Below are 15225 nucleotides of genomic sequence, written 5' to 3'. Positions count from 1 at the left end.
TAGTTTTTTATATATCTAATATTGTGCATATCTTAAAATTTGGTGGAATTTACTGCAACCAACAAGATTCCATATCCATTTGGATTGCTAGCTATGTCACTTTAATGCCACGTACACACGATCAGAAATTCTGACAAATCAAGCAGAAGAGCCAAACTGCCTATTGAACTTCATTGATCTCGGCTCGTCGTACGTCTTGTATGTCACAGCGTTCTTGACGGTCGGAATTTCCGACAAGATTTGTGTGACCGTATGTATGCAGCACAAGCTTGAGCCAACATTCCGTCAAAAAAAAAATCCACGGTTTTCTTGTTGGAATTTCCGATCGTGTGTACGTGGCATTGGGTCTTATATCATGCACCAGATTTGCTTGTTCTGATGCAGTATAGTAAAGTAAATCTTTTTTATTTTTGTTGCTTTGCTATTCGCAGTTTCTGCATTCCTGTTTAGGTGATCCATGTTGGCAGAAATGTGCCTCTTTTCCAGCACAAGCTTCATACAGATCCCACAAGATCTCATGGATACAGAAGACAAAGTGAAACAATAACATAGGCTGCCTCTGTCTATACTGTGGGTATTTTAAAGAGGAATTCCGGGTATCGATATTTCGTACATGGTTACACTGGCCTAGAATGGACCAGTGTAACTATGTTTATGCTAGGGATCGACCGATTATCGGTAAGGCCGATTATTACAGGCTGATTTTAGCATTTTCAAAAAAAACGGTATCCGTCGCTGACTAGACCGATATTACTTCAAGGGGTTTTACCGGGATGATGCCTGCAACTGCAGGATCACCCCAGTACCATTCTTTAGAGCGGACCGTCAGCTTTATTGTAATAACAACCGATGTGGCTCAGCAGCCGCTCAGCTGGTATTACAAACAGCAGGAGGTGACATCCCTCTACGTCCTGCCACCTTCCGCTGCTCGCCTGTGCCCGACCGGGAGGTCCGAGCATCCAGCTGGCACGTCCGCCAGCTTACAGAAGACCCGACCAAAGCCGATGCTTCATTCGAGTCTCGTATCTAGTAACCGGGAAGCGATGTCATGACATCACTTCCCGGATTACTGGTATCTTAAAGGCGCCAGTTTAAAAAATAGAAAGTATTCAAAATTGCAGATCTTGATGTTTTGAATACTTTCAAGTGCAGAGCAGGGGTTTTTGTTCTTATAGACTCCTGATCCCTCCATAAAGAGTACCTGTCACTGCCTATTACTGTCACAAGGGATGTTTACATTTCTTGTGACAGCAATAACTGTGATTAAAAAATAAAAAAGTGTTAAAATGTTATTTTTAAATGTACAGAATATCGGCAAACAATATCTGCTATAGGCCTGAGATGTTGCAGAAATATCGGTACTGTATCGTCACCGATCCCTAGTTTATGCCACAGAAGCAGGCCTGGCCTAGTGCAAGGGGGAAGTGGGAAAACTGAGCTAAAGATCAATTTCTCGAACTTTTCCAACCCCCGGAGCATTTTATAGTTAAAATAGGCCAAATAGGCAACGTTTCCAATAGTTAAAATGGCGGAGCGACCACTTCCGGTTTGGACTGAACTGTCGTTTCCGGCCATAGGCCATTATGAAGGGTATAAATAACATGAGAGTTATGAATACAGCAGCTTCCTGATGACGCAATTATTGTGAAACGCGTAGAGGCTGCTGAGAGAGGATTCACGCGATCTCCTGCCAATCGAAAGTAAGGTCTGGAGTACACGCTGACAGGGGAGATTACAGGGGCACACGCACTTTTTTTACCCCGAACATACGGCTGGAGGAGCTTGGAATTCATCTTTAAAATACATTTTCAGACACAAGCAAAAGTCTGCTGGGCCAATTGTAAGGTTGTTACGTATTCACATATCTGGCCCTAATTTTATTGTAGTGCCTGTTGCTCTTTAAAATAGCCAGGCTGTGCCTAACAAAATCAATGGTCCTCTAGTGTTAGAGTGCTGTATGGAAAACATTGTGGCTATTCCTGATTTTACAGTGTTGGGGAGTCCTGATAACTGTCTACTGTGGACTTCACACCAACTCGCATGTGCAAATGCATAAAACTGGAATGTGATATTTTTACAGGCATTGTATTCTTTAAATGTTATCCTGAGGCAAGTTTCAATATTACACCACTGACACTGCTGTAAAGCCTGTCTAGGTGTGGTTAATGTATAGATTGAAAAGCACCAAGAAAAATGGCAGTGTTCCCAAAGACAACCGTTGCAACTTATCCATCATTGTTCCCGTATGCAAACAGGGAGCAATGATGATTGCTGTTGACAAGACCCTTTTTTAGGTCCAGTTCACATCTGAGCAATTTGGGGCATGTTTCCCAAGGCACTTTAACACTCAAAAAGATTCCCATTATATGTGGTGTAACCTGAAGAGTGTTGGTTGAAGTGTGAAAAAGTACAAAAACATTTTTGAGGCAGAGTCATGCACTTTTTTGTACCTTGTAGACTTCAGTGGGAGTGCCTGAAAATGCACATAAACTGCATTTTTCTTCTCATAGTAACTAGCTTTCCATTGGCTAAAACAAAAAACCTCAAGCCTGAAAGCATACACATAAAATAAAGAATGCTGCAAAGAAAAGTAGCTTAAGTATTAACCTAGACTTAATTTTTAATGTAGTTTTAAATAAATCAGAAAATTAATTTTCTTATTCTGCAGTACTATTCCTTATTTGTCATAACGGACAGTAGGAATGGAAAACCCCAAATCTTAGGAAAAACTCTTAACAAAACTACTGGTAACACAATGGATACCAACAGCATGTATCCATCTATCTTCCTAATGTTTGCTTTATGTGAGTTATGAATGAAATATTGTGATCTTACAATGAGTTCATAAATTATACAGATCTATGTGGAAGAAAAATATTCCAGAGTACCCCAACAACGCTGGTCTTGGACTGGAGAATGGCTGATATTTCTTACAAAGTAGATTAATAGGTTGCAGACTGTGAATGATAATATGAGTAAAATGTAACCTGCGTGTCCGTTATTCCCTAATTTTTACATTTTGTTTGTCTTTTAGAGGCGGCTTGGGGATGCAGCAAAAAAAGCCATTAGCAAACTGCAAGTCCGAACTATTAAAAAGGGAGATAAGGTAAGTGACACTGATGTCTGATTGTTGTTTTTTATTATTATTAATATATAGGATTTATATAGTGCTAACAGTTTGTCCAGCGATTTACAATATAAAAAGAGACAATACAGAAACAATACAATCCAGTACAAGAGGGTTAGGCCTAGTACACGCGGGCCAAATGTCGGGCGGTATTTTCCAGTTCAATAAAAATCATCCATCATTCGGCCTGCGTGTACTACAGTCGGTCTGACAGAATGGGAGAAAAATGCCGCTCTAGACAGAAGTTCCGTGAAACACACACTCTGTTAGGGCAAACAGGTGCAGGCTCTGCAATAGATCAAAGCGCAAGAAAAATCCTGGATGGCTGCACACCGATATAACACCTTTATTGTGAAATATAAAATCCAAAACAGTTAGTCCATTCTATGCAGAGGTAGAGGCAATAGCTAACGCGTTTTTTACCCTGTGGTTCGATGCTTAATCATAGCTAGTGTAGCTGTGCATATAAATAGGTGTAAATGGCCAATCAAAAGGATTTTCATCAAGGCCACCCCCCTGCACAATCAAGTCAAAACAAGGAACACATTAAGGAGAGCTCGGAAGCAGGTGCAGGCATGTAAGGCACCTAATAAAGGAAACTATACACAGTCTGCATCCCCTTCAGAGAACATCCCACATGAAATAACAAGACCATAAGTAAATTAACAAGTTTTATCCCAGCACGTACAGTTTACAACTGTCAGGCCTCATGCACACTGGAGGTTTTTACAGCTGCTTCTAAGGGGCATCTGCCATTTTTTTCCCCTGCCTCTAAACTCCCCTCTATGTTAGCCTATGTGTCCATACACACATAGGCTTTTAGCAGTATTTAGTGGGGGGGAGCTTTTAGAGGCAGGAACAAAAAAACACTGCCAGTGCGTCCAGGAGCAGCAGGGTTTGGTAGGAAAAAAAAACGCTTGAAGCTCCTAGAAGCTGCTAAACATGCCTAAACATTAGTGCTTGAACATTAATTAATTTCAATGACCAGAATAAAGCTTTAGACACGTTTACAAGCATCTGGCTTTTTGTCTGCAAAAAGGGAAACTGGAAAATGTTAACGGTAGACAATGCAGTTTCCAGTCAGCCTGTTGGCTTAGAGAAGGGAAGAGGAGGGAGGAGTAGTGGAGTGCCTTGCCATGCCAGGTGATGTGGCTCTGCATTTTTTTTATTAATGTACACAGTAGAAGGAGACACAACCCTATTTCCTGCATTTAGGGCGGCTCCATAGGATGTTGCAAAAGGAGCCACGTTGGAAAAGGAAACCTATAGTAGTGGTCATTGCACCAACTTAAGCAAGGATTTCAAAGATAAAGTGTATACTCATTAGGTGATCAAATCGACTGCAGAGGGTTTAATGTCACTTTAAAGTGGGAAAAATACAAAGTTAAAAAAACTGTTGCTACTGCAGCTAAGTTTGCAGCATTGTTGGCCCTCTGATCTGTGTCTCCCCATTCATTGAGGCAGTGACATCGCCATGTTCACCCTAGAGATAGACAGAGACAAGTAAATAAGTGGTTGCTCGAAGAGCAAAGGAGTGGTGCCACCTCCTTGATTCGCAGAAGCCTTAGCAAGGTTTTGGCAGTCATGTGACCAACAAAAATAAATGACATTTATTAATAACCATTTTACTGTAAGTCCAAAGAGTGAACCTTTAAAAAAGCTAATGGCCAAAGAGTGAACCTTTAAAAAAGCTAATGGCCAATGAGTGAAAATTTAAACACAAGCTAATGGCTGCTGTAGCAGCCATCAGCTTGTGCAGGTTTTGTTTAGCCTCCTCCGGGCTTCAAAGTAAGAGTGATGAGGCAGCTTCTCCTCCTGTGGTTCCCAGGCTCTCCCGCTCTTACCGGAGCCCGGGAACACAGCCGCTGGCCAAGGGAGGGAGCGCACTGTGAGACCGAGGCAAATCCATGCCTCAATCTCACATGCAAACAATAAAACCGGAAGTGATGTCACGTCCAGGTTCAGATGCATAAATTCCTGGCCAGTACAGCCAGGGGACACATATAGCCAATACGATCTGTGCTTGGTTAGATGGTGTGAAAGGCAGGGGAGACATTGGGGTCTATTAGACCCCTAATGTCTCCATAAAGAGTATCTGTCACCTGCCCAATGCATTTACATAGTGGTTTAGTAACCCCTTGTGACCGCAATCAAGTAAAACTAAATAAAAAAAGAAAAGAAAAACACAGTTAAAAAAAAATATAAAATAAATATAGTAAAATAAAAAAAACTCTAAACTGAGGAGCTGTAAAGGCTTGTAAGGCATCACCTGTGAAGATTTTTGGGCACCATAGTTTTTGCCGATATCAGGGGTGCACACAATTTTAAGACATTTAATATTTGGTATTTCTTTACGTGATGCAACCACATCTTATATATTTTAACCAAAAATAAGTATTATATATTATATTGTGTGTGTTTTTTGCACTAAATTATTTTTTTTTATATTTTTTTCCTGAAAATTTGCAATTTAATAAACAGTTGCACAAATATCATATGACATACAAATTTGCAACTATCACCTTTTTATTCTACATGGCCTCTACTTTCAGAAAATGATATAATGTGCTGGGGGTTTGGGGGTTTAAGTAATTTTTTAAAGATTTTTACATGTATGCAAAAAAATTTGTTATGGAGCTGAACTGGCTATACAAAACTAGAAAAGCTGAAAAGGGCTAATCGCACAGGATTGCTTTATATTTGTGTTAGTGTAGGCTTGCCTTATGCTTTAAAGGAGTTGTAAACCCTCCTATGCATTAAGGTGAAAAAACACCTTGCAGTGTCTGCCCCCTCCCCCCCCCCCTGAGCCCCTGGTTTACTTTACCTGAGCTCCGAATTTCTGTGGGTGCGATCCCGCGTTGCTCTCTCCTAGGCTTCTCGGCTGTTCATTGGATAGACTGATGGCAGCGCAGCTATTGGCTCCCGCTGCTGTCAATTAAATCCAATGATGTGGCCGCCGGGGGGCGGGGCAGAGTCATACACTCGGCGGCTATGGAGAGAGCCGCCGTGGGACCCCAGAAGAGGATGTTCGGGGGCCACTCTGTGCAAAACATACTGCACAGTATAGGTAAGTATGACATGTTTGTTATTTAAAACATAAAACAAACCTGAATATTTAGTATCACTTTAAGTACAGAAAAATACTACGTTTAGATTTTGTTTTCTAGTTGTTTTCTTGTATAAAATCTCTGTAATTAACTGAGGTCAGACTTTCCCCTGAGGTATGGTTGCTCTATCCACTGTCTAAACATTAGCTAATTAGAGGTTTAAAGAACATTTTTATTGTTGTGTAGCAGTCTGAGATATGACAGGCTGTTGGGACCAATGCAAAAAACAACACATTAATGTTTAGCTCTATGTGGAAAATGATTTTTAAACATAAATGTTCACTTTTGTAACCATCACTGCAGATCTGACTACTGCATACAATGCGGTAGCTGTTGGATAAACTCCAGGCTAAGAGCTACACCATTGACATACATACAGTACTGTATATGAACTGTTTTACCTGCCAAAGGATTTGTAATTCTTTTAAGTCAGTCTTGAAAATCACACACCCCTTCCACCCTATATAGCTAGGAGGGTGACCCGACTCATTCATGTTGCAGCTATGCTGGTAAATGGTGTCACATAGTTATTGGACTGTAGAGGAAGAGCATTACATTTCCTGTTTCCTCTCTATAGTCCCTGAGGCTAGCATTCTCCAGTCTCCAGTGCTTGGAAATTTGTCTCACAGTGCATAAACTCTCACTGTTGGTGTAATACCTGACAGACTACAATTAGTTATAAAAGCAGTATTCTAAAATGCAATTAGTCTTAATATAATTAATGCATAACTAGACTAAAGCTGAATCTTTTTTTTTTGTCTGTTTAAAGCTTTGGAAGAAACCCATCAGAATAGCTCTGGTGCAGTTTCAGAGGCTAAACTCCCCTCTGTAAGCATCATACACTGTAATGAACCCGCTCCAGAAAAAGCCCACAAAAGAATTATGCAAGGGAAAACTCCAGCATTGCATGAGAGCCTGGGGTGGCCAATGTAAAAATATACCTAGGAGGTCCTTATTGAGTAATGGCAAACTATTTTGCAAAAAGGAAAAGCCTATTTTAATGTGCATATGTCGCGTGGTGATACCGCGAATGCACCTGTATAAGATGTGCCAACGCCCCGATATGACGAAAATTTGGATAAAGAGCTATTGATTGGGCTTTGAGGGCACACAGTACAATTTGGTATAGAAAACTAGAAATTTATTGAGTATGAAATATCATAAAATCAAACAGACGTAAAATCAAATATAGGTCAGTGACTAATACTACAAGGGTAGTGACAACAATATACAATCTTATTATATACAAGCTTTATCTGACAAGCACAGTTACAGGTATAATGTTGAGTTGTGTATCCCATGTGGTATTTCCGGAGGTTTAATGGAGGGCTTGCTCTACATGTTACGCGCATTAGCGCTTCCTCAGGAGCATAAGATATTGCATAAAATAAATCGCATTGGGGGTAGACAAGCGACAGTGGTGTCCTAACCCCACAGTGGCTGAGTGGACAGAGTCTGTCTGGGGATATAATCAAAAAACACATAAAGGATTGTAAGAAAAGGTGATCAGACAGTCAGGTGCTGGTAAGCACTTAGATTCGGATCCGGGGATCTGCACATGTGGTATTTCAGTGCTCAATATGCTGGGCTAGATAAGGTAGATGAAAACATCTAATAAGGCAGTCTTTAGATCCTAGGTATAGGTGCCAGAGGATATTGTATGATACTGCCAGAACAGGATCCTGTAGCCTGATCCGCACCTAAATCCGCACGTGTCCCCAGTGAAGCGATGACGCCGATATATGGCAAACTATGTTTAGATGGTTGAGTCACCCTGTGGCACTATATGCCACCTTAACATTCAAAATGAATTATACCAAAGAATACTGAGATTTTAAAGGTGCCAGTCGGCAGAAAAAAGACAAAGTTGTCCAAGTCTGCCCCATTTTTTCTTCTATAAGGCAGCATGATGGTAACAAGGGACTCCCCCTGGAACCACAGCGGAGGAGAGAGCACCAGAGCCTCTTATTCCTAGCTTAGCAACTTTTTTTGTAATTCCTAGACTTGTCATTTAAACAAACAAACAATGAGAAATAATCATACAGATAGAAGATATTTCTCCCTCAGCGCTCATGCAAAAATAATGAAGCTGCTACTATAGAAAAATAAAACTGCATCAAAAATATGTTAATAAATAAATCATTAAAACATTAGTAGCGCTTAGGAAGTTTTATGTATAGATAGAACAGTTCCACTGTTAATAAAAAAAAGCAGGATGTAGGATAACTGATAGTCCACTTTAAAAAAGTTGTTGGGAATCCCCCAAAGGTAATACACTTACCAGATGGTAACCGGTTAGCAGCGTATGTTTTACTGGTTGTTCTCAGCAGGTGAGGCGTGATCCGTGGGTGGATGTTGGATGGCTGTTAATAGCTCACTCTGCATACCTCCATCTGAATGTTGCTCATGACAAGCAAAGAAACAGTAAAAATTAATTAATAAAATAAGTGATCCCATGTGGGTGTGTACTTACAATGTAACAAAATATAAAATGCATGTAATATATCTGTGTTAAGTCGTTGGATCCTGATATACCTTCTCACTGCTGGAGCAGTGTTCCCAGGTAAGGTATTACAGCTGATCAACGGCGTGGGTTGCTGCATGGTCACATGAAGGCGTGACCACGCAGCAACCCACGCCATTGATCAGCTGTAATACCTTACCCGGGAACACTGCTCCAGCGGTGAGAAGGTATATCATGATCCAACGACTTAACACAGACTTAACGCATTTTATATTTTGTTGCATTGTAAGTGCACACCCACATAGGATCACTTTTATTTTATTAATACATTTTTACTGTTTCTTTGCTTGTCATGAGCAGCATTCAGATGGAGGTATGCAGAGTGAGCTATTAACAGACATCCAACATCCACCCACGGATCAAGCCTCACCTGCTGAGAACAACCAGTAAAACATACGCTGCTAACCGGTTACCATCTGGTAAGTGTATTACCTTTGGGGGCTTCTCATACAAGCAATAAGGATATTCTCTGGAATTTCGATCTGCAAAGATTTGGGTTTTTCAACAACTTTTTTAAAGTGGACTATCAGTTATCCTACATCCTGCTTTTTTTTATTAACACAAGTGGAACTGTTATATCTAAACATGAACTTCCTAAGCGCTACTAATGTTTAATGATTTATTTTAACATATATTTTTGAGCAGTTGTCATTCAAACAATCGCACATTTATCTGGTTCATGTAAAAAAAATTATCAGCCATTGGGCTGACCTCCTCCTGAATTCTTTATCTATACCTAAGATAATGTTCTATTATCTGTCTGCACGTTAATAAATCACCCCATGATCATTGTAAGCACCCCATGCCAGTGTAAAATGGTTTGTCTCATCTCTGTAAACTGAAAGAGAGCTTGATATTTTGAAAAAACAGCAGACTTACTTGGTTGATTACCAGATGAAAATAGAAGAAAGAAAGTCCAAGGCTTCATGTACACGGGACGTTTTAAAACCCCTCCTGAAAGATGTAACTTGACTGATAGTAACCGACGTTTAAAAGCATCCGTTGTGCCGAGTTTCCATGCCGCGTTTAGCCATGTTTGCGCTTAGTTTTTTTGCATTGAAAATAGTCAAAAAGTATCTCCATTAAAAACTCCAATAAACAAAACGCGGCTAAACATGAGTTACCATGTTTACAAGCTGTTGCAGGCATTTGACATTTAAAATGCCTCTGAACATCCGTTTTGCTTTCCAAAAAATGCTTCTAAACTCAACTGCCTGGAAACAACTAAAACAACCCTGTGTACATGTACTGATAAGATACATAGAGGAGAGTTCAGGGGCAGCTGAAAAAAACTACTCCTCCAAACGTCTGTTTACCAGCAGCAGTGTACATGAAGCCTAAAAAAGAAAACTAACGCAGCCATAACTTCTAGGAATTGGTAAGCTGCAATTTGTGGGCATGTCCCCAAGTCTAGCTTCAGCAACTATTCTTTTGCCCTTACCCTTCCTCTTTTCTACAATTACTCGGATGATAGTATGTTATTAAAACGATTATTTTCTTTTATATGAGGTTATACTCCCCCTTTTTTGTTCGTAAGCTGCAATTTGTTTTCTTTTGGGTTTATTACGGCTTTAAAAGTCTTATTGTATTATCCACATTAGTACAGATTTCTAAAGACAGAAAATATGGCTGTTCTGCCTAGAGAAAGTATTTAATATTTGCTTACAAATTCTTTCTTCATTCAAAAATAACAACAGGTCTAATGGTTGTTGTGGTCAACATCTTCCACATTTCCTTCCAACCAGCAGTTATCAAATTTCAATTTCGTTCAAATAACTGGTAAACAAAAATATAATTTGGAAGTGGGTTGGCTGCTTATGAGAAGGTCATGTAAATATCTTTTATTAGCATTGTGCTTATTATGCCTCGTACACACGACCGGTTTTCCTGGCAGGAAAACTGCCATGAGAGCTTTTGGCCATGTGTATGCTTCATTGCAGTTTTCCCGACAGGAACATGTTCTCTTTTTTTCCAGCTGGGATTCCCGATGGTTTTTAAGCCGGCAGTTTCCCTATGGGGAAAACCTGCGGTGGAGCATACACACACGGCCGGGTTTCCCGATCAAAGCTCTCATGGCAGTTTTTCTGTCAGGAAACCCGGCCGTGTGTAGGGGGGAAAAAGATACCAAGCATGTTCTCGGTTTTTCCCTCCGTTTTTCCCAGCGGAATTTTTACCGCCAGGAAATCCGATCGTGTGAACAAGGCATAAGAGTAGGATTTTGTAAGTGCATTATAAAATGTAGGAGAAATCCCATGCAGTAGGAGGTTTGCTGTATTACTTTAATGTTCTGTAGTTATTCTTATAGATATGCTGGAAAGAAGGGCACACTGTACAAACTTTCCTAACTATTGCGGTCTTTCCAACAGGAGACAGAGCCAGATTTTGACAACTGCGCTGTATGCATTGAAGGATACAAAGCAAATGATGTTGTCCGAGTCTTGCCGTGTCGGTGAGTTCATGCATTGTTTGCATAGTTCTTAGCAGTTTCCGTAAGGGAAATCGTACCAAACTAGATATTTTGCAAATTGTACATTTTTCTAAACATTATTTGACAGATTTGTATCCCCTCGTCAACTTCAGCTCGTATTCTACACTGCGTTTAGGTTTATTTAAAAATAAATGGCAACCAATTGCAATTGATTTGTCTGCAATTTGTTTTCAGTCAGTTAAAAACAGGCAGACTATGATCAGCCTTTTGCAGTGTGCCCTTGCACTGCAGCCTTTGTGTGTGTGTGTGTGTGTGTGTGTGTGTCATTTTACTTTATTATATATAGTCTTGGTCAGCCATTGTACTCCTCAGCCAAAGACGTATTGACATTTGGTTGGTTCAGCAGGAACCAGACGAATATTGATCCATCTATGGGCAGGCTGCTTGTACTGAAGTTGATCTGTTTTTTTTTTCGATATTATTACTGCTGCTGGCTAGAGCAGACAGAAGTAATCATTGTATTCTTATGGCACTGTCAGAACACAATATTGCAACAGTAGGTATTCCCCCATCAACACTAAATGTATTGATGGCGTAATCAAGCGATTTTTTTAATTTCTTCCTTAGAAAATTTCTTAATGTTTGGCCAGCCTAAACCTTACTCATATTGCCTCACTTGCGCATACTGTTTGTATGTCAGCCTAAGGTTCCTAGGCAACATACAGTCATTAACCCTGTCCTGTTCTGCAGCTGGTTTATGAGTAACTCTTTGCTGGTATGGTTTTACTTGCATACTGATTGTATGACAGCCTGCAATGACATAGACACAGGAGGTCGTTGACCCCCCCCCCTTGCAGTCTGTCTGGGTGTAATCCTTGGTGGTGATGTCTCGCTTGCATGGCAGCCTCAGGTGACTTACAAGATGGACAAGTTGAATAACAGGAAGATGGACCATGGAACCAATTGCAGTGAGGATTTATTAGGATTAATTGATTAATTGAACAAATACAACAGGTCTCAGCCATCTCCTTGACCTTTTTCACACCCAAAGGTGCTTAATTATAATTAAAAAAAAACATACTGGCATTAACTAAGGCAGGATGTGTATTTGTGCTTTTGATTTTAGGCCTTGTTCAAATCTATGCATGTTGTGGTTGATTCCTGATGCATGTTGCAGTGTGGTTTGCCTTTTTTAAATTATGTTAACACATTTTTTAATGCATTTTTTTTAATGTGTTTTGGGATGTATTAATGTTGCTAGGAGAAGGTGTCCGTTGTCATACAGAAAAACACACCAAAAATGCATATATGTGTATTTTGAATGAGTTTTTGATGTGATTCTTTTTAAGTCTATGGAGCCAAATACACACCATGCTGTGTGTAAAAAAAAATAATGTCCCTGCGCCTGTCCAAAAAACACATCAGTGAAAACTGCATAAGTCCCCTTTCAGACTAAGGGGAATCCATCAAAGCAGATTCTCCTGCCCTGCACGGGATCTCTCTCCTGATCCCCGCTGAACAGGCGGATGACCAGTCCGTGTCTGCTCCACTCCACTATGCAGAGTGGACACGGACACAGCCCACTGTTCTCTATGGGGTGGTCGAATGGAAATTAACTGTCTGTCCCATTGTTATCCTATCCGCGGGGCAGATGGGGAACGATCCCCATCTGTCTGTTTTTAGTGCACCGGATGCCAGCGGATCTGCTGACATGCACTGCCCCATAGAGAACAATGGGTGGTCCGATCAAGTCTGCCTGAAAATCGGACCTGTTTGTTGGTGTGAAAGGTTCCTAAATGTGAATGTGAGCCATAGGAACTAATGTTAAATGAACTGTAGTGTGTTTCTGCAAACGCACTGCAAAACGCATACATGTTATCCTAACCTTAGACTTTATGTATAGCCCAGATGTTTTTTTCTAGTTTTGGGTGGAGTAGGGAGGAGTTAGAACCTCTCATGTTTTTATTGTTTTCTGTGTCCCTATCGAGATTCACCCTCTATCTGTCCTGAGGATCACTGTCCACACTATATAAAATTATAAAACGTCCAAAGAGTTGTCATCAGAACAAGAGGTATGAATACATTTTCCAATAGGGACATCTGTTCTGGTGATAACTGTCTACAAGGGGAATTCCCTTCACTTTCCAGAGATTTCCTCTTGTTTCCTGTTCCATCTCCAGTATGAGAGGTAAAAAAGATATATATAATGGGACACATACTGGAAAAAAATAAACGGCAGCGGTTTTAAATATCGCTTACTAAGCTAAAATAAAAAAATGTATACTTATGCATACACTTTAGTCATCGGATCATTGCAAAAGACTCCGCAGACCATCTTTGCTTTATTTTTTTTTAAAAAGGGTCCACAACAAGAAATGGGGTTTCAGTTTTCTTTCCTGTCCTTCACCGGGGAAATGAAACATGTAGTCTGATTAGCTGCTGCTGGCCATGGTTCCTCATCTCTTCACACCAGTTTTCATAAATCATTCATTTGGTAGGTGTAACAATTTTCAAGTGTGTTCAGGAACGGCTTGTGTTTTTCAGTGTCTCCACACCCAGACTGTAAATGTGTGTTGCTGGTTATGCTGACATTACTGAGGTCTGTTTTTCATTTTCGAACTATGTGGGGCTGCCTTGCAAAGGAAGTATCTGAATGAATTATGTGTTTGTCTGCATTTACTCAACTATCACAAAACAGTGCCAACATCTCTCAGCATAGCTTTCTTTTTTCTTTGTATAACACATTATTGTTAATTAAAGGGGTTGTAAAGGTTCGTTTTTTATTTTCTAAATAGGTTTCTTTAAGCTAGTGCATAGTTGGTTCACTAGCCTTTTCCTTCGATTTCCCTTCTAAATGTTTTTTTTTTGTCTGAATTTCTCACTTCCTGTTCCTCCTCAGTAATCTTGCCCATCATCCGAGCCGTTCTGGCTGGAGGTTAGTCAGCCAGAACCGCTTACTGAGGAGGAACAGGAAGTGAGAAATTCAGACGAAGAAAACAAACATTTAGAAGGGAAATCGAAGGGAAAGGTAAGTGAACCAACAATGCACTAGATTAAAGCAACATATTTAGAAAAAAAAAAAAAAAAACCTTTACAACCCCTTTAAGACACTTAAGCTTTGGACAACAGTGTATTAGAACATACTGTATGTATGTAAATATGAATAATATACAGTATGTAAAAAATACAAATCATTCAGCCGTCTACATTACTATCATGGGAAAGCACACCCACACCCCTTTCCCCTGCCATATTTCTTTCTAGACCTATGGAGCACGTGACAAACACAAGGCACATGGGCTGAAACTGGCCCTCCAGGCTATTTAATGAGGTCCTCAAACCATGGGCCTTTTTTTAGCCTGTTTCACCACCTCTGGCTCTCGCCCTCCGCTCCTCTGGCCTGAATGCATAGATGTCGACCAATAATCTCCTTGCAAGTGAGAGAGAGAGAGGTCGAGCCGCCTACACCATCAGGAGGTACTAGAGCTGTACCATGTAGGTGAAAATGGACAAGCACTCTGGACTCTGCACTCTGTACATAGCGCACCCCTGAACTCCACACATAACATACTCCTGGTATTTATTGCCCCGTTAAGATCCTCCTACTGTTAGTGCAATTGGCCAGATCCAGCGTTCAATGAGGCTCAGCTGGAGGGGGGGATAGTTGAGTTCCTGCACCTGTTCTGTAACCTGTTCCCAGAAGAGTTGAAGCTGTTGTAGCTGCAAAGGGTGGGCCAACTTAATATTGAACCCTACGGACTAAGACTGGGATGACATTAAACTTTGTGTAAAGGCAGGCGTCCCAATTCTTTTGACAATATAGTGTGTGTGTGTATATATATATTTTATATACAGTTGTTCTCATAAGTTTACATACCCTGGCAGAATGTATGTTTTTTCTGCCATTTTTCAGAGAACATGAATGATAACACAAAAACTGTGTTTACTCTTTTTAAATCATAAGCACAACAGAAACTACCCAATTGACCCTGATCAAAAGTTTACATACCCTGATGATTTTGGCCTGATAACATGCACA

The 15225-nt window shown here is 40.3% G+C and overlaps 1 protein-coding gene across 1 annotated transcript in view; it reads left to right on the top strand.

The window, feature by feature from the left end:
* Positions 1–15225, top strand: part of RNF150 (ring finger protein 150) — a 184649-nt gene that overhangs the window by 129218 nt on the left and 40206 nt on the right. Inside the window, exons 3-4 of the mRNA XM_040331348.1 lie at positions 3035–3106; positions 11125–11207. Of these exons, the coding sequence (XP_040187282.1) occupies positions 3035–3106; positions 11125–11207 (155 nt within the window). The remainder of the gene's footprint in view (positions 1–3034; positions 3107–11124; positions 11208–15225) is intronic.

Source organism: Rana temporaria, chromosome 1 (genome assembly GCF_905171775.1).
Source record: "Rana temporaria chromosome 1, aRanTem1.1, whole genome shotgun sequence".
In the NCBI taxonomy this organism is placed as follows: domain Eukaryota; kingdom Metazoa; phylum Chordata; class Amphibia; order Anura; family Ranidae; genus Rana; species Rana temporaria.
The sequence above is the reverse complement of the archived record's forward strand: the minus strand, read 5'-3'. Positions and strand labels throughout refer to the sequence as shown.